This window comes from Corticium candelabrum, chromosome 22, assembly GCF_963422355.1.
Source record: "Corticium candelabrum chromosome 22, ooCorCand1.1, whole genome shotgun sequence".
Taxonomy (NCBI): domain Eukaryota; kingdom Metazoa; phylum Porifera; class Homoscleromorpha; order Homosclerophorida; family Plakinidae; genus Corticium; species Corticium candelabrum.
This window is the reverse complement of record NC_085106.1, coordinates 1,258,244-1,278,171: the sequence shown is the minus strand read 5'-3', so window position 1 is coordinate 1,278,171 and position 19,928 is coordinate 1,258,244. Positions and strand designations below refer to the sequence as shown.

The following is a 19,928-nucleotide window of genomic DNA, read 5'->3' as shown; positions in this document are numbered from 1 at the left end:
CTGGCATCGATCACTTGATGAGCGAAAACGAGAGAGTCTCTGAAGCGCTTCGGGAAGCAGACAGTAGGAACACGGAACTAACAACAGCCAACGTAAGTTGCTGCCAACACTCTACAACATCAAGACAGACAGAAACAGATTGTTGTAGGAAGGTTTACACAAGATTACAGATCAGTATGTGCACCGAATAAATGAGTTGACAGAAGCTGCTGCTCAAAGTGCTGCTCAATCAAAGATGTTGAGTGAGAACATTCAAAAGCTGACGCGACAGAAAGAACACACGATTGAAAAAATGCAACACGAGGTCAGCAGTTGGTCATTGTTTGGTGTTGTCGTTGTATTGTAGGGTGTTGCTACAGGAGAGAAGGCATCAGGAAGTGTTGATAAAGGTTTCTGAGGTATGGGGCATACAATATAATGGAACTGCACTTGATGAGCCTTTTGTTTAACACAAACAATAGTTATGAACATTACACACACACACACACACACACACACACACACACACACACACACACACACACACACACACACACACACTGACACACACACACACACACACACACACACACACACACACTGACACACACACACACACACACACACACTGACACACACACACACACACACACACTGACACACACACACACACACACACACACACACACACACACACACACACACACACTGACACACACTGACACACACACACACACACACACACACACACACACACACACACACACACACACACACACACACTGACACACACACACACAGACACACACACACACACACACTGACACACACACACACACACACACACACACACACACACTGACACACACACACACACACACACACACACACACACACACACACACACACACACACACACACAATGCATGTCTGTTGTCACTTTGTGGTGCTTTGCTATGACAACGTTTTCACTTACTTTACTTTGTTACTGTAGGAGAAACAGACATTGCAGCTTCGGTTGGAGCAGTCATCTTCAGATGTCTCTAATCTTAGGCAACAGCTGCAAGCAGTAGAACAGCTTGTATCTCATCGAACACAACAACAGGTATTACAATCTGCGACGTTTGGTACGATCAAATCATCTAAATATCTAGATATCTGCATGGCTGACACAGTGTTACTTGGTTGCTTGCCTGGTTACCACTTGTTAGGCCAGTTCAGCTAGACTTTTTGATGCTCAGATATTGTCTGTTTGTCTGTCTGTCTGTCTGTGATACTGATGTATATTCTTTAATACTTACACAAACATGAACGAACACCACTATTTCATTACAAATTGCTAGTACGTGCGTACTAACTCTATCTGGTGTGTAGATGCAAAGTCTAACTAGTCAGTTAGTGAAGAAGTCTCGTGCTACTGAGCAGCTAAAAGAACGCAACGAGTCACTTAGATTGCAAGTGAAAAGTCAGAAGAGGCAAGCACATTTTGTGTTTTATGTTCGTGCAGTTTCTAATCCGCTGTTTGTATGTAGAGAGATTGGTGAGTTGAAGGAGGCTTTACATGGAAGTTCGCTTGATGTTACAAGATTGGAGGTTGACAGGGACAGAATACAAACTGCTGCTAAACAATCAGTAGCTGTTGTGTGTGGTTGTGTATTTTGGTGTCATTTAGGTTAACTTTTGTTTGTGTAGCAGCTGGAATTGTTGAGACTAAATGAACAGAATGCATCGCTGCAGCTTCAGGTGTGTTGTTTTGTATGTCTCAGTTGGTAATTCTATAATTAGTGTTGTGAACAGATTGTTTTATTTTATATTGTTTTTGTCTTGGTGATTGATTTTTACATTACTTGCAGTTGCATATGGTCGGTCAGTTTGTTTGCTTGTGCTTGTCTGTCTGTATGTCTGTTCGTTTGTTGTTTTGTCTGTCTGTCTGTCTGTCTGTCTGTCTGTCTATTTGTCTGTCATATATTTCCATTACAATGAAATTTCCATCAAACTCTAAAAGCAAACCTAGAGTCCACTACATAATAATTACTACATAATACATTAGCCCCATATGGGGGGATAAAACTTAAAAGAAGCTACTTAACTACAAGTTGTGCAAAGTCAGTGTTTCTACTAAGGGTCTTAGGTCCAGAACCGATCATGTCTGTCTGTGTCTATCTGTTTGCTTGTCTGTCTTGTGCGTCTGTTTGTCTGTCTGTTTGTTTGTCTGTTTGTTTGTCTGTCTATTTGTCTGTTTGCCTGGCTGTTTGTCTGTCTGTTTTCTGTGTAGTATATCCGTTTATGTGGAGGCATTTTTCATTTGTTGTCTTTGTAGGTATCTAAACTGAATGAAACTTTAGCTACTGTTTCTCATAACTCTTTTGTTACTGTCCAACCGGAGGTGACTACTGAAGCATGCTTCCTTGCATCCTTGATTAATTGAACTTTTATGTAGAACGATGCAGGAAGAAAATGGAGTGAATCAAGTGACATTTCAACAGTCACATTCAAAGACTTGGACACTTCGGTTGTTAACAATTCTTCTTATCGATTGTCAGACCGATTGTCAGACCGCTTGGATAACCTTCAACAAAGCTATGAGTTACAGGTTATTGCATTGCTTTTTGTGTTTTCTGATACTGTTGTGTGTGACACTCATCGCTGTGAATAATGGACAGAGTGAGAGTTTATCTGACAAGCAGAAACAACTGAACAGCCTCAAAGACTCTCACAGTGAAATCGTTAGAGTCAATGTAAGTAAGCTGTGATTGTAGTTGATTTTTTATTGGCAGCAAATTTTTTTGTTTTGCATGCTGACTATAATAATACAATACATGTTACAATTAAACAAACAGAAGGGGCAAACAAAGGACAAATAGACGATGTTTTATGCAAGAGATCAATACCTTATGTTGTACATTACATACTCATCAAACTTTTGTTAGAATTTATTTGAAGTCATTGGTTTTTGCTTTGCTTATGGCTAACAGTAGGCATTACTGCGGTTTAGGCTCTGTCTCATCTTGTTTGTTACTGCTATCTCTGGCACATAATTTGAAATTTAGCTAGTAGTAAATATAGGTTTTATTTATTTTATTCTGCGGGTGATGATGTTGTGGACAATTGATGAAATGTTAATGTATGTGGTGTCTGTTATCTGTTGTTCAGTTTTTTGTCTGTTTCTCTGTAACATTATGGCATAGAGACTGTTATTATTAGTGCAAGTTAATTGCTGCGAAATTTATTTGTGTCTGTTAGAAATGTGCATAATGGCATATGGCGATATTGCTTCACTTAGTATACCTTGTTGTTTGAATAACAAATTGGCAGAATAGTTTGAAAGCACTAATTACTTAGTGATCTAGTTCACATCAAACTTGTTTCATATGTAACAGTATGTTTACGTATTTGTTTGTTAGTCTGCATACTTGCTTGCTTACCTGTATTAAAATGTAATTGAGTGTGGATATTGTTAATTTATGTTTACTTGTTTGTGTATTGTAGGAAAGACTGAAAGCTGCTTTGGAGGAGAGGAACTCTGAGCTGCAGTTAGTTCGATCTCAACTTGATGAGTCTCTGTCTGCCATGAAAGCAGAGCAAGAACAGGAGGTGGAAGCGATGAGTAAGAAACATGCGACACAACTTCACAGGTTGACTGATGAAAAGGCTGCCATAGTGAAGGACAATGACAGTTTGAAGTCTAGACTTGATGAAACTCTCAAGCACTTAGCAGAAGTTGGAACAGCTCTGTTTCGTGCTGATCAGACTGTTGAAGAGCTGAGAGCTCAATGCCGTCAACTGAATGAAAACTGTCAATCCACTGAAAGTCGTTTGGCTCAGCAGGCTCAGACAGCAAGACACGAAAAGTTGGCTTTCCAACAGCAGGTGGATGCTGAACGTGCATCACAACGTCAACAAAGAGACAGTAAACTAGTTAATTTGGAAACAAGACTTCAACGTTTGCAGCAACAATACAGACAGTCAATAGAAAAAGTTGCTACCACAACTGAGAAGCTGTCAAACTCTGACGCTGCTAGACTGGCAGCAGAACAACTCAATCAACGTTTGAAGCAGCAAGTGACTGATCTGGAGGCAAGACAGTCTCAAGAATGTGAGCGGTTGAAGTTTTTGTCTGAAGAACGTGAGCAGCTGCAGAGTGTGGTGGTGATTTGTGAGGAGGAGCGACGACTATTACAAGAAAAGGTACAATCATTAGAAGAAGCAAATTTGAAACTTGCAAGAGACAGTTTAAACAAAAGTAATCAATCGAACAGTGACTCCTCAGACTACAGTTTTATGGAGCTTGTATCTAAGCCTCGGAGAGGAAGGCCAGCAGCAAGGTCTGGTGAGGTATTAGGTGGGCTTGCATCAGGTGAGGTGGATGAACTGAAGTCTTTATTGAAGGTTGTTAGTGAAGAGAAACATGATCTCAAAGAGAAATTAACATCGCTACGAGACACTGAACAAAAGAGAGAAGAAGAAATGGTTGTTTTGAGGGGAAGAGTAGAGGAATTGAAGAAAGAAAATGTAAAACATAAGACTGTGGTAAGAGAAAAAGAAGCCGTTGTATTGAATTTACAGAGCAATATAGCAAGAATGAGTGGAAAGGTAAAAGAAATGGAGAACAGCTCTCCACAAGCGGACCAACTCTTGAAGTTGAAAGCCAAGTTGGATCATTTTGTTCAACAGAAGAATTATGAGATTAATGATCTCCAGCAGCATTACCAGACTGAAATTCAAACTAGAGAACTGGAGTATCAACAGCAGAAAGAGACTGTAGAAATGCAAAAGAAACAGCTGGAAGTTGACATTGAGTCCTTACAGCAAGTAGCTCGACAAGAAATTCAAAAAGCGGTTCATCGATTAGGTCAAGAGAAAGATATTGCTCTTCATCAGATGAAGCAACAACATAATACAGAGATTGAAAAGCTGAAAGCTCATCATCAACAAGAACTTCTGCAGAAGAGAACTACAAGTGACGAAGTTAGCGAGGCATTTTTGAAATCAAATCAGGTACAAGAAGTTGAACGTCTTCAAGCTGATCACAAGAAAGAGACAGCAAAGTTGACTGCAGAGTGTGAAGAGTTGAGGAAAGTGATGCATTGGCTACAACAGCAATGGGAAGAATACTCCAGCACTTGCTTTGAGTCAGTGACAGCAAACAGTCAGGAAGTGTTAGCAAGAGAGTCGACTGCTGTTCAGACTCTCACTGATCAGTATGATGATGTCACAACGAAACTTGATGAATTGTCAGCTGAAAATGCAGAGTCACGAGATCTTCTGGTTAGTAAAGAAACAACGGTTGATGCATTGGTAACAGATGTGGAGACGTTGAAAGAAAGAAAGGAAAAGCTTCGACAACAGGTGACTGCCAAACGAGAAGAAATGCTGGAGATGAAGTTGTCAAACATCAGTAGACGATGTGAGGTAAGAATGCATGGGGTCTGTGAAATAATTCAGATAAACTGTTGGAAGTTGTTGTTGTCTTGATAGGAACTGGAACAAGAAGTTTTGATGCTACAGGAACAAGTAAGTGGTTTGGAGGAGGAGAAATCTCATGTCACATCTACATTTAAAGCAAGAATTAAAGACAGGTACAACTTTACAAATTGTATGTTGATGGTTGCATATAAATTGATGATAATATGAGTATTTATTGTTTGCTTGTCTATTTATCAGTGATTATCGACTCAACTACCAACTAGTATATGTATTGGTGTTAGTGTGCATATAGAGTACAGAACAGAGATGACAGTAGTTCTGTGTTCTGTTATTCTCGCTGGTGTGGTGGCTTTACATTTGCATTACCAACTGTGTATGTTTTTTGCAGGGACAGTCTGCTTAAGGAAACTCAATCTACACTTGAGTCAGTCATCAAGGAAAAGGAAAGCCTTGAGCAACAGTTACTGTGAGTTGTACTTGTTTTCTGATAATAATTTTTATATGTTAGACAGAGGATAGTCTTGCATAGTCAGACCATCTCTTGCCACGTCATACTTTTGGGTGGGAAAGGGTCTGAGTGACCTTCCTTTGATGTTGCTGTGTTGCTGCTTATCAATAATGGGTGACTAAATACCGGATTTGATTTCTTATCAGTATGTCATGCCAATCAATTCTATCTCACTTTTCTCTTCCATTTGTTATTGTAGGCAATGCTGTTCTCTGGTTTTGCGATGATACCTGGATGTGTACACAATCCTGTTTGTCCAAGGTTTTTGCTAATTTTGTATAGCCATACCTTCCCCCAGTAGTAACAACTTACAGATAGGATTGATGTGATGTAATGATCTGGTCTTAAGAAGTCAAATCTGGTATTTAGTTTACCTATTATTCGTAAAGCGACAACACAGCGACATCAAAGGAAGTTCACCAGACTCTTTCTTGTCTAAAAGTATGATGTAGTGGGAAAGGGTTTGGCTACGCGAGTTATCTTATTGATTGTATATTTTAATTGTTCTTACCCTTCAATAGCTTGAAGCATTAGCGTTAACAACTGGTATTCCCACTGGTATGTACTAATGTTAATTATAGGTTATTGAGTACCAGCAATGCTGCAAGCATTGGAGTTGCTTCACGTGAGCAGTTGACAAATTGTCTGGAACAACTGAAGGAGCTGCGGTCTCAACATCGGCTACTACAAGCTCACTATCACAAACTAATTGAAGAAGAACAAGACAAAGATATCGAATTGAAGTCTCTTCACTCAACAAGAGACAAACTAAAACAGCAGACAGTAGAACTAAAGAGCAGCCAAATGAAAATTAAGTCAGAAAATGAAGCATTGAGATCGATGAATGAAGAAATGTCTCGTGAACATACAGTTCTTACCACAAAGATTAGTCATCTGACATCAATGTATGAACAGCTCAAATCTGTGAATGAGAAATTGAGAGAGAGGAATGCACAACTACAAGAAGAACGACAAGGACTTCTCAGTTCTTTAAGTGAATCAGGGCTGCATGGGATGGAGACAACAGACGAAGAAAATGAGTTAAACGGAAGCTGTCGTCATCTTCGTGAAGCTATTTGCACTTCAAAGGAGAAGTTGAAGTCTCTACAATCTGAAAAGATGATAGTTGAAGAGGCAGTTGATAATCTAGTGAGGCAGATGGATGGTTTGGTAGGTCGTCGTCAGACACTAGAAAGACAAGTTGAGGAACTGGAAAAGGTGAATCCGATTCTTTCGAGTGGCAACGGTACAGAAAGGCAATGTACGACATCAGTTTTTAATCACAGTGATGGCAAGTTGGTTCAACAGAATGTGTTAGGTTTGTTGGACACTAGTCCAGTCACTGATGGGCCGTTTGTAAGTCTGGATACGAACTCTTCTCAACAATCTGTTGATTCGTTGAGAGAAGAGAATGTCAGACTGCAAGAAGTGAACTGCAAACTAACAGCAGATGTTGATCATCTTAGAAATGCTACATCATCTGATAAACTAAAGGGCCAAAGAGTTGAGAAAGTAGGTAGAACATCATGATGTTATACCATTTCTAATCCACATTGTGTCTTTTCAGATTGAACGGCAATTGATGAAAACAAAAGAAAAGTTGAAGATGAAGCAGCGACAGGCAAACTATCTACGACTAAAACTAGGTATGTGTTTGTTCACCAGCTCATCTCCTTCCTCTAGTATTTCTGGATGTTTCTTGTAGGAGCAACTCTTATTGAGCTACGAGAGATGAGACAGGGTTTGAAGTAAGACTGGAAAGGCCTTTTTTGTATGCAGTAGTTAGTTACATTTGCATACATATCACCAATACGACACTAAGACTATTTTGCTGTGTACTATTTATGATCCGATGAAACAGTGCTAATTGATTTTGGTATGTATTTAAGCAGCTGTATTTAGCTATAGAGATGTTAATGCCATTCAATCTTATGACTGATTTGCCAAGTTGATGAGGCACACACAGTAGCGAGAAAACAACCAGATTGCATAGACAACACATTTCACAGCACTAGTAAGAAATACTATTCTATTTATCGCAAATTATACACAGATCACTTGTTTCAGGTTTGCTGTAATGTATAAAGATTTGACTAATTAACTAAATGCAATTAATTTTTACACGTGAAGATGGATTGCGCATGCGTGCAAGTCACGTACACTGCCATACTTGCACGTTGTAATTGGCGCCAAGCGTACCCATGTTACTATGGATGCTTCGGTTCAAAGACAAATCGGGTTCTTGTCGGGCCTAAGCGAGGAAGAGTTCTTTGGAAAATTTCTACTTACGAATAAACCCTGTCTTTTTGACGCTCAAATGACCCGTGAATGGCGTTCTCGCAGAGAATGGGTGACAGAAGGCAAACCGGACGTGAAATACTTGAAGACAATGTTTGGTATGTACCTGCTGTGTATTGGACGTAGCACGAAAATGTTTTATGATTGGTTTTCGGTTGTATCTACTGTGTACGTGTACGTCATTAACTTAATTACTGTAATTAGTTTTAAAAATTGAGTTTGTCGTTTGTGACGTCTTTCATGCATCTCTGTGATATTACAAGCACATGACGAATGCAGGGACCATTTTAAACAGCAGGCTGAGGTAGCTGACCATATGATTTAATTAACATTGATATCAATAGTGTATGGATGTCTTTTCTCTGTCTGTCTCTCTGTCTCTGTCTGTCTTGTGTTTGTTGGTTTTTGTTTTTTCGTTTGTTTGTCTGCTTGTCTGTCTGTCTGTCTGTCTGTCTGTCTTGTGTTTGTTGTTTTTTTGCTTGTTTGTCTGCTTGTCTGTCTGTCTGTCTGTCTGTCTGTCTGTCTGTCTGTCTTGTGTTTGTTGGTTTTTTGTTTTTTCGTTTGTTTGTCTGCTTGTCTGTCTGTCTGTCTGTCTGTCTGTCTCTTGTGTTTGTTGGTTTTTGTTTTTTCGTTTGTTTGTCTGCTTGTCTGTCTGTCTGTCTGTCTGTCTGTCTCTTGTGTTTGTTGTTTTTTTGTTTTTTTCGTTTGTTTGTCTGCTTGTCTGTTTGTCTGTCTGTCTGTTTGTCTGTCTGTTTGTCTGTCTGTCTGTTTTCCACGACTATAAGCAATCATGGAATGTGTGTGTGTACATGTACTATACCATACGGTATATTTTTTATGTTTGTATATGCACATGTATGTTTGTTTGTCTGTCTTTTTTTGTATGTAGTGAAATTTAATTTCTACATTTTTGCTTAGAGGTATTGATGTCATTATAGAAGATGCTGTGGTGCCAGTTGCTGACTGTGGGAAGACAGAATTTGGTAGTCATCCAAAGCAGGACATGCTGCTTAGTGAATACATGACGTACTGGCAAAGAGTGATGAATATAAGTGAGACTTCATCGACATGTGATTGTCAACCTGAGAGAATCTTGTACCTTAAAGATTGGCATTTCACGAAGTGAGACGATGTATTGATTGTTTACAGTTTTGTTTGCATGTTTGGTGAGGTTGTGTTGTTATGTTAAAGGGCGTATCCAGACTATGGTGCTTATGACTTGCCGTCTCACTTCTCTGTTGATTGGTTGAATGAATTCTGGAGCAAACGACCGGACAAGAGGGATGACTATCGGTTTGTTTATATGGGACCAAAAGGAACATGGTATAGTATCTGTATCTGTATATGTGTCACACACACACACACACACACACACACACACACACACACACACACACACACACACACACACACACACACACACACACACACACACACACACACACACACACACTTGCCTGTAGTTGGCGGACAAAGAGGTATATGTTAACAGGTAGAAACAAACTGACAGACATACAGACAGACAGACAAAGGTCATAATGAGAAAAATCTCAGCTCTCACCAATGACATTGACTGTAGTGTAGACTGCTCTACCCATGTTTTCAGCCTCTAGTTGGCTCTGGGTATAGTCTTCGTTGTTTTTTAAGTGTTTAATATATGTTTTTTCTAATGTAGTGCTAGTGAACTCTCGTAACTGCAGAACTTTATGTACGTACCTTGCTAGCATTATATTATAGATGCATGTTTGAAATAAATGTTAGTTGACTGACAGACAGACAGATTATTTTGTTGTTACAGATCCTCTACTTGTGCACATCCTAAACTTCTATGATAAACCAGTCCTTTACAGCAAAATACTTTAAAACATTAGTGGACTTGGATCTGTACATTAAAGTCAAAAAGCTTGTTCATGTCATTCTTTGTTTCTGAAACTCTTGACAACTATTTCAGGATTACTTTTGCATTGCATCTTTTAAGAATCAAAGAGAACCGTTTCCTCCAAAAAGTTTTGAATTGTTCTGCACTATGAAAGGGGTCTTCCTCCATCCGGCTGCACTGTTTTGAGAGAGTGTGTAAGAAGGCATCAGCTTGCAGGCCCCATCTCCCAAAGTGCTCAAACACTAGTGGTATACACTTTGATGACGTCCCTCCCGGTAGAATTTCTCCTGTATACTTATTGGTCTTCTCTTCTCTTGTGCGGGCAGCAAACCCATCCTCCCTGCTGGATCGTTTTAGAACACCTTGACTCCATGGGTGTGCCAATGATACGTTAATATCTAGATTTTGTCTTGATTCTGCATCAAAGAATGTAATGTCTGGGTGATCCTCACTGTTGACGTATAGATTTCTTAGTTCTTTCTCATGCGGGATATGTAGGTCACTCATGCATTCACTCCAGCCATGGAGAACAGAGTTGTGGGCCCAAACAGGACCACCTCCATACTTACAGACCAAAAGGTGGTATCCTTGGGGGTCTATAACTCGACCACAATCGCATACATTCCCATTCAGTGGATGGCAGAGGCAATCCCAGTCTTAGATAAGACGCAGTGGAAAACTCGTTTGCTTTAAGTGCGTACTTACCAGAAGACGGTATTATCTCTAGCCATGATCCTGCGCCTTTTCCCTGTAAAGATCGTAACCTGGCTGCATCTCTATCAGAGGGGACATGGGCGAGCAGGTCACCAACTTCACTGCTGGCAATCTTGGTGCACAGGCGATACTGTAACTTTCATGGGTATGAAATGAAATCTTCAATGGACTGATTTTCCTCTGATTCATTGTCGACTGATTTGGCAAAGGTGGTAATAACTGAAACACTGACTTTAGAGTAGAGCCAATTGATTCTGGAACTGATTCAGACTCTTTCAGATAGTTGATCAGGTCAGACATTGATGAGAAACGACTAGGCAACTTGTTCATAGTCTGACACCATGAAGACAGACAGATAGACAGACAAACAGACAGACGGACGGACGGACTGAGTGACAGGCAAACAGACATACAGACAGAGAAATTAACCAGGCAACTGACAGTGAGCCAAAGCTAATAATTGGTGCGGAACGAACCATCATATCAAACTGTTTTCACTTGCATTTCAAAAAACTTTCTATCAACATTATTTATCAACTGAACAACTACCAAATACATGCATTAGTATAATGTACATCATTGTTCCAGGACACCATTTCATGCAGATGTTTACAGATCATACAGCTGGTCTGCTAATATCTGTGGCTCAAAGAGATGGCTACTGGTTCCTCCCTACGGTGAGGAAAACTTCAAAGATTCCTACGGAAACACTTTAGTTGATATACGAAACGTCAAAGGCAACAGCAAGACAACGAGTCCTATTGAAGTCATTCAGAATGCCGGAGAAGTCATTTTCATTCCAAGGTGCAGTACACTTTGCTGTTGCAGTACGTGAGACATTAAGATGTGAGAATATGTTTACACTGTTGTGCGTGAGTGGTTTGTTTGTGTTGTAGTTCAGGTTTAGTGTACAGTCTAGTTGTTTGCTTTTGTGATTGATTGGTGTGTTTGGTGTTTTGCTTTAGTGGATGGTATCATCAAGTTGAGAATTTGGTAAGACCGTTGTACGACTAGCAATCACTTTAGTCGAATGTTGGATTACATCGTATTGTATAGTTTGACTAGTTGTATGTTTTGTGTGTTTATTTGTGTGTTTGTGTATCTTCTGTTTACCTGTTTGTCTGTTTGTTTGTCTGTCTATATGTTTGTCTGTCTGTTTTGTCTGTCTGTGTCTGTCTGCCTGTCTGTCTATCTGTCTGTTTGTCTGTTTGTATGTTTGTCTGTGTGTCTGTCTATAAGTCTGTTTGTCTGTTGGTCTGTCTGTCTGTCATCTTTCTGTCTGTTTGTCTGTCTGTCTGTCTGTCTGTTTGTTTGTCATTACTAGCCAACTGTTTATTTACATACAGAAAAGTAGATACTGAACATATATAGTCAGTACTAGTTACGTTTGTCTTTTCTAGGATGATACCATTTCTATCAATCACAACTGGGCAAATGCGTGCAACGTGGACATCATGTTTGAGAAGCTGAGGAGCGATCTAGACGAGGTTGGTGTGGACACGTGCACGAGGAAGATGGTCATACGTCACGTGTTTTTCGTGCTTCCAGGTGCAATGTGCAATAGGAGACTGTACAGAAATGGACGGATGGCACGAACAATGTCAAGTAAGTCACATACTGTAGGGTACAGTTACTTGGCTTATTGTATTGCTGGCTGCTATTCGGTTTGTCACAAACCGGAATCAGTCACGGCCGGTTTTTGATTGGCCAGGGCCATCAAAGTGGGAGTGGCCAAGGGGCCATAGCCCCACTTTTTGAAAAGTGTACTTTCACCAACGTTTTGTTAACGCATACTTTTGTTGTATGGTATAGATGATTAAATAGGTAATTCATGTCTAGAAGCATGGCTGATCTTAGATTAAAGTAGTGAAATCCATTCTCTAGAAAGATTGATCGACCCTATGCAATTACATGAAACAAGTTGGGTAATGTCTTGGTTGCCTGACCAATACTGAGGTCGGGGGAGAGGCAAGGTGCACTAAGACAATGTACCACGTGGTCGCAAAACTTTGTGGGTATGTGCAGTTGAATTTAATTTACAAAGGTTAACGTGCGTTACCTAACCACACCCTTTAATGCTCGCTAGGCTCCTCACTTTATATCAGTTTTCAATAGGCCTGTCGATGACTTATAAATTTAATTTTAATTTTAATGTAATTTTAGTGTTAGACTATTTGATTGATTTGATTGACTTCCATTCATGGACTGTAGGCTGTTGCATGTAACAGTTATCTTTGTCTTTCTAGGCAATCCTGTTGGCCAACAGTGGCGTGAACTACATGGAGTTTATACAATACATATCAACTATTGCTGATCGAGTGCTTCGTGAACTCGAATGCTTGAGAAGTAGCAACACAGCAGAACACAAGACGGAGTTTCTACCAAGTTCGTTGGATGTTCTCTCAGCTCTGGTGTTGTTCGACTTCTCTGCGAAGAGAAGCCTGAAGTTGGAGGAAGAAATCATCACGACTTCAGGGTCAGTAGATTGCACTTTGCGCTTCTTTCTTTGTAGAGCTTTTGAAGCTAAACGGTTAGGTGTTGTTTTGCAGAGAATTAGTGCAGATAGTGTATTTCCGCGTATTTTAGAGAGGAGCGAGCAACTTAGTGTAGAAAAACTGACTAGTCGTATACAGCAGGCTTTAGCTTCTTGCTGTAGATATACAGGCCTGCCTTCTAAGTGGTTTCAACTAGGAACTTTGACATAGTAGTGACTTTGTAGGTATCAATGCATGTATATTTTGCTTTTGTTAGAAACTACAATTTAAATATTATTACAACATACGCCATGTCCACTCCACCAGAACAGTGTAATTATGTTTGTAATTGCCAGATCTTGTTGGAAGTAAACAACAGAACTTGTCTGTCTACAACTGCTCATGTGAAATCAATCACTTCATATCACTGAATTGGCTATCATGTTTTTGGCAGGGAAATTAACCCACTTTAAAAAACTGCGCTTAGACCTAGGCATGCACTAGAAGCAAACTAGTGCAAAATTAGTTTATTTCTATTAAGTTCGTTTATTGTTTCTCTAAACGTGCAAATTACAAAAACATGGTTATTGTTATTGTCTAACGCGCGTTAGTATGACAGCCCGAGGTGTAAGCACTGAGCTAGGAGATCTAACAATCTGTTTAAATAAACTAAAAGCAGTCAATCCGCGTATTTCTTCCAGCACTTCATGTGTATTTAGCGTTTCTTCAGCACCAGCTTCAGCAACCAAGAAGCTGAATTCTGTCAGCTCTTCAACTGTAAGGTCTTCTGCTTTGGAGTAGCTAAAACACACACAAGTTTAAGACAAACAATCATGACAATCACTACAATGTTAGTTAAGCAAAGACAACGTCAACTAAAACAACTAATGTTACATGATACATTGTGGCTTAGAATTAATTGCACAGCCACTATTAGACTCAAACAGTATACCACCAAAATACAAGATTCATTAGTAAAACACAGTACAGTACAACAAATTAAAGTTTCTTAAGTTTAGCTCCTTATACGCATAGCTTGTTTAGTTACACAGGTTACTTCACATTACTCACTTCCACGACGCATAAAGCTGGCCAAACCTTGAGACACCAGTCTGAGCAGTGTAGACATCAATATGAACTTTGACGGGAGAATCTGTGAAAAGATACAAGGTAGGTTACTCAAGCATCACTGGCAGTTATCATACTACCCTAGCCTACTAGCTACCATATTTATCTACACCACACACTAGCTACTGCATGTATACTCACCTTTTTTATCCACAGCTAGTTGATGGAGTCTAGAAAATGCTAATCCTCCAGGGTAGTTGTGATGTGACAGGTAGGTAAGTGCAATGCTCACCATACAGCTACAAACCATGAACCCAGCAACAGCAGCTCCAACTGCTAGCTTCCACCAGCTTCTCTGCTTCATCCTGAAAAAACACAATAAAGCGTAGCAATATAGCCAGACTAGATACACACCACAGATAGACATACACCACACCAGGCACTCTGACACCACACTATGCTGGACAAATAAATGTAGATGCCACAGAATTCCCTGAGGTGCCACCTACAAAGGGAGTGTGACTGACAGGTGTCACCGCAAATGCTAATGTCGTCAGTCAAAAGTGCAATTGTTACAAAGAAAAATGTGTAACATTCATACAAGAATGCTACAAATCAAATCCCATTGCTACTCACTGGTACAGTCGGATAAGTTGAGAGTTACGACATCAGCTAGCAGTCAAACAAATTGGTTTACAGCTGGTGATGCTCACAGCAGAGGCTAGGACAGGGAAAGACAACGGCAGGAGAACAAATGGAAGAACAAGGACCAAAGAAGGAGGATGGAAGAAGGACGATGTGTAGTTCTTGCTGCTGGCTGGATGTCTGCACTCCTCCCATCAACCTCTCCACAAGACAATATGCACAGAAACTAAAAGAATGTTGAAAATTTCGAGGTTATATAAGACTATGAGTTTGACCACACCCATAACGGTGATTGGCCATTTGGCTTCTGGCTCCACCCTCAGTTATCTCATTGATAACACCAAAAACCTCAGATGACAAAGCAAGCCACAACACCCATAGAAACCAACCAGCGGTAAAAGCAATTTCATGTACGAATCCAATTCATCAGAATTTCGTTCTAGATACTGTTTCTACTGGGTGGCTCTTACAGAAAGTTAATCACAGTCTAAATAGCATCCTCACCATATCTATTCCCTATTTTCTCTTACTTTCTTTCTTTTTTTGTTTATCAATCTTTTTAGCTGAGCATTCTGTAATCAATCATGTACAAAGTCTCAAAGCCTCGCAATAATCATGTGAAAATTTGCACAGTTTCTGGATACTGTATATTTAAAAGTTATTAAATAAAAAACAACTCTGTTCTGTCCTTCAAAAATCAATTCACTGTTACTAAATAAGCATGAAATAAAGCAGCATTAAAAGTTTTTGAGCCTAAACAGCTTCATATTTGCACCTTTCAGTATAAAATGTTCACCATGCAGTGGTGGATCTAGAGGGTGGCGCAACAGGCGCGTGCCTACTCCTTTCAAGACCAAAATTAGAGTACACAAGTTGAAGCATCCAACAGTCAGGAATTTCCAGTTTCTCTGGTGGTGTTTGCACCGTCGATAGCAGACGAGTACACAAGCTAGCAGTCACGTGGGGTGACCAGCAGGTAGAAGAATCTCCATTCGTATTCAAATCTCGTGAGGCATCACAGCCGGACACGTTTTGCTAATTCCGTCCATCATTATTAAAATAGATCTCGTCTTTCTGATTTTTGCTTCGTGGCGTCTCATTGCCAGTATCATAGCTAAAGTGTGCCTACCCCTTTCAGAAACTCCAGATCCGCCACTGTTATGGGTAAGATTCTGAAGCACAGTGTAGAAGAAATCAGCACACAAACACTACAAAAACAGACAAACAGAAATAAAGACACAAACAGATAGACAGACAGACAGACAGACAGATAGACAGACAGACAGACAAAGACTCCTTACTTCTAGTATAAATAAACAAGTAAATAAATGCACTACCATATCCATATAACTACAAACCCACTCACACTCACCCAGCTAAGAACAAAGTTCGAACATACGCGAGACCTCGACCGGCAATGACATTGACCATTGGAATGACGTAAATAATAAATCGTAACTCTTTGTGTGGAAGAAACGAATAGAAGAAAACAAAGCCAAGCACCGGCTTGAAAAGAGTCCACATCCGTTTGTCAACTACTAAACCAACAACAGACAGTGGAACAGCACAGAGTAGAGATTTGGGAAGAGCAGAGTAGAAATACCACAAGAATGGTAAAGTCTGCAATACAACGATGCAAGAACTATACAAAAATTGGTCTACAAGACTGCATACCCCCCAATTCGAGCTCTTGTTCAGAACTGTGTTATAATACAGCACCTCGCCCTCAGGCCACAACCATCGTTTCCAAAAGAAGGAATCAACCAACACGGTTGCAGCTACAAACACGAAACAAACACATAGAGACGAAAGAAAACAAACGAACAAATCTAACATTCACTGCAGTCTCATTACATCCATATAATCTGTCTGGATAGTTAGTTTCACATACAACGAGTTATTTCATGAAGCAAAACCATTAAATCTTAATTAATTAAACTGGCATTATTCATTGTCATCTCCACTCACCGAGACACACTCCACCAGCAAACAATCCATGTTTGAGTACATCCATAAGACGAGCCCTTTCACACAGCAAATCAGAAAGCAAAAGAAGTCCAAGAAAAAACGACAACTCAAATCGAAATATAATGATGGCAGCAGCCGACGTCCATATAAATGCACTAGTTTTTGTAAGCAGCCAGTGTCGACAGGCAACCAGTGCTGCAACATAATCAAGCAAAACGCAGATTAATTGAAGTCAAAATCGAGAACGATCTAGAAATTGTCAAACCGAGCAGGAGAGCAAACACGTTCGGTAAAGGACGACTCGCATAGAACAAGAGATGAAACTGACATAACGTGACGACAGCAAAAGATACAGAAACGTGACTACCAAGTATCGTCTCGACAGCAGATCGAAAATATGCTAAACCAAACGTGAGGAGAAGACCAAGAGCAATCCGCACTAAAACAAACAAAATTTTTAGAGTAAAATTGGCACCAAAGTAATACTCTCTAATGCCGTATTAAAACATCATGTGATTAACATAAGGCCATGTTTACACTCAAGCTATATATATATATATATAATATAGAGTGTACATCACACACAAACATTCTGGTACTTTCCACGTCTCCCAAGGGTTAACACGAATAGCACAGCATGTCACATCGCTCACTAGTAGTATTGGCAACAGTTTTCCCACCTCCTGTGATTCAGCTGCCTCCATAAACAAAGAAGAGTGCTATCAACTTGGCATCCATACTTGCCCATGCACCAGTACAAGTGTTGCACTAGCCTTGTACCCAGGCCCTCATGCATCGCCAGAGAAGAAGGTCTGGTACGCATTTTGTATGCATTTATCATGTACAAAATAAACTAAGCAGCTACCTTTCCTAAAAGCAAATTTAAAAACAATAAAACACACTAGTAGTTAGGAAATGATAGCATTGTATGTCTGCATGTACATCATTTGTATGAGGGGAGAGTTAGCAAACCCCTCACTAGCTGTTCAGTTTAAACAAAAAGTACTTGATAGCACAATGAAAATCACAAAGTTTTAGGGCAATCACAAACCTGGTGGTATGTGACGTTACAATGTTAATAAAAATACACCAGTGTGATTACATTAATCAATGATGTTTCATTAGTTAATTAATGTGTTGTCACGTATTGAGAGTAATTCTCAAGTTAAATCCATCACAGATTGTTCATTTGTCTCTCCCTTTGAATATCAAAGAATCGCCATCCACGTGCACAACAACAAACGAGAAAGCACAAAAACTAAAGATGCAAGACTACATTAGCTAGACACTGCATCTTCGCACTATAATAGCTATTGGTATATAAATGAAATCACTGTTGATGGATCCAGTTTTATAGTTGTGCATACACAAATCCTTACTTTCCAAATATAGCAAATCTATCTACTAACCAAGCACATAATGTATAGAATTTGTATTTTGGTGTCACTATACAGTATGTATTTTCAATGTTTCTGGTGTACAAGCACCTTTCAAGTTAATTATCAACAAAATAGCATACATTATACAGTATGCAGTGTACACTGCTGTACATGATACATCTGCGACCATCGCCGTTACTCATAATTCCTGACCCCTCAACACATGACTTTGATAGTGTACTACATTGTGTACTACCACAACTACAATTCAGCAACTTGACAACTCACAATCGTGCTATCTCACATCTCGACAAGCCTCCTACTTCTACAGAATTTATGGTAATACCTAAAAGTTGAAAGTACATTTTCACCAAAATTTGGATGCACCAAGATGTACATGATTTACAGTATACCTCTTGACAGTAAGGTGATATCCACGCCTATACAATGTTATTGTACAATATTCTGTAAATTAATAAATTTTCGTAAATAAAAAAGTTTGTAAACTGCCAGAAACTATATTCCATAAGAACTAAAAGTTCGTAAACTTCTCTCATGCGTCTTGAACACGTGTGTGGAAGTGATGAGGCTCAATCAACATCCGGGGTAGGTGCCTGCTGATGTACCTACTTCATTCTCAAGATGTCTCTGATTTCTTGGCTTGCGAAAGCCAATTCATTGACAGGACAGTACCCTGAGCCAAGAAAGACATTTCTGCCCAACCTAACAATGCAGACTATGCATTCAGACAGCATTGTATGTGCATCCGCATTAATATCTGGGCTACAAAATGTGCATGGATAGTTGGGCTACAAACATTAGTGAGTGATTAAAGTTAGTACCAAAACAATGAGCTGTGCTGTCCACCTACTTCTAAGAGAAAAAGATGTTGTTGACAATTGCCCAGTAGAAAGAAGTCCATCTAGGACATTTTCCATCTATTATGTAAACGTAATGATACAATTTGTTGCTGCTAAAAACTTGCGATTACTTGACTGTTAATATCTAACTAAGAAAGTCACTACACCATTATTTCAATTATCCAAACATTCGATAATCAGATTATCCAGACAATTTGGCTTCCACCAAAAAGTCAGGATAATCAAGGTTGTACTGTACGAGCAAACATAGATAGCAAGCACTTGTCTAATACACATTAAAATTGCATCTATTTTCTGCTACAACAACTGCATCAATTATTATTTATATGAATATAGTTAAGTCACATGACGTACTGACCAACATATTGACAGACAAATTTATCCAAATTGAATGCCTCAACAACGGCAACTCCTGGACTGCTGATAGCAGCCAAACAAATTGGACCAATGAACGTCCTTGGAACAACACCGGGAAACTCCAGATGATCGTACTAGATATGAAATACATTAATTAAGTGCATATTATACATCCGGGTATTTATATATTCATTCATTACTTTGTCAATATCGGTTCTGTGGTAGAGAATATCATGAGTTGCTTGCAAATTGAAGCTCTCCTCCACTTTAGTGTACGGACAAACGAGCACGTGCAGCAGAACAGCTACCGCGATACACGCATCATACGCATACATCTTTGTTGTACAGTAG

The 19,928-nt window shown here is 39.6% G+C and overlaps 3 protein-coding genes across 4 annotated transcripts; 2 read left to right on the top strand and 1 right to left on the bottom strand.

The window, feature by feature from the left end:
• The first annotated feature begins 6 nt into the window (after nucleotides 1–6).
• LOC134197350 (nucleoprotein TPR-like) lies at nucleotides 7–7,881 on the top strand. Its single transcript, XM_062666650.1, has 17 exons — nucleotides 7–92; nucleotides 149–304; nucleotides 360–398; nucleotides 974–1,084; nucleotides 1,354–1,454; nucleotides 1,512–1,611; nucleotides 1,672–1,722; nucleotides 2,300–2,365; nucleotides 2,420–2,572; nucleotides 2,643–2,717; nucleotides 3,469–5,391; nucleotides 5,458–5,558; nucleotides 5,795–5,872; nucleotides 6,496–7,175; nucleotides 7,233–7,426; nucleotides 7,482–7,560; nucleotides 7,620–7,881. The coding sequence occupies exons 1-17, from the start codon at nucleotides 18–20 to the stop codon at nucleotides 7,664–7,666; spliced, it is 4,029 nt and encodes a 1,342-aa protein (XP_062522634.1). The 5' UTR covers nucleotides 7–17; the 3' UTR covers nucleotides 7,667–7,881.
• A 259-nt stretch (nucleotides 7,882–8,140) lies between these two features.
• On the top strand, nucleotides 8,141–13,580 carry LOC134197289 (2-oxoglutarate and iron-dependent oxygenase JMJD4-like). Of its 2 annotated transcripts, XM_062666576.1 has the most exons (9): nucleotides 8,141–8,310; nucleotides 9,151–9,334; nucleotides 9,404–9,535; nucleotides 11,394–11,609; nucleotides 11,771–11,798; nucleotides 12,206–12,292; nucleotides 12,354–12,410; nucleotides 13,052–13,281; nucleotides 13,355–13,535. In XM_062666576.1, the coding sequence occupies exons 1-9, from the start codon at nucleotides 8,232–8,234 to the stop codon at nucleotides 13,389–13,391; spliced, it is 1,050 nt and encodes a 349-aa protein (XP_062522560.1). In that variant the 5' UTR covers nucleotides 8,141–8,231; the 3' UTR covers nucleotides 13,392–13,535. The 2 variants fall into 2 exon arrangements, with proteins under 2 accessions (XP_062522560.1, XP_062522561.1); XM_062666577.1 differs by lacking the exon at nucleotides 8,141–8,310 and having other exon boundaries at nucleotides 9,248–9,344; nucleotides 13,052–13,580.
• Nucleotides 13,581–13,825: 245 nt separating this feature from the next.
• LOC134197463 (dol-P-Man:Man(7)GlcNAc(2)-PP-Dol alpha-1,6-mannosyltransferase-like) lies at nucleotides 13,826–19,912 on the bottom strand. Its single transcript, XM_062666792.1, has 9 exons — nucleotides 19,778–19,912; nucleotides 19,579–19,711; nucleotides 17,226–17,399; nucleotides 16,961–17,155; nucleotides 16,667–16,770; nucleotides 16,365–16,612; nucleotides 14,549–14,712; nucleotides 14,351–14,432; nucleotides 13,826–14,080 (listed from the first exon to the last, which is right to left on the bottom strand). The coding sequence occupies exons 1-9, from the start codon at nucleotides 19,910–19,912 to the stop codon at nucleotides 13,870–13,872; spliced, it is 1,446 nt and encodes a 481-aa protein (XP_062522776.1). The 3' UTR covers nucleotides 13,826–13,869.
• Nucleotides 19,913–19,928: the final 16 nt, after the last annotated feature.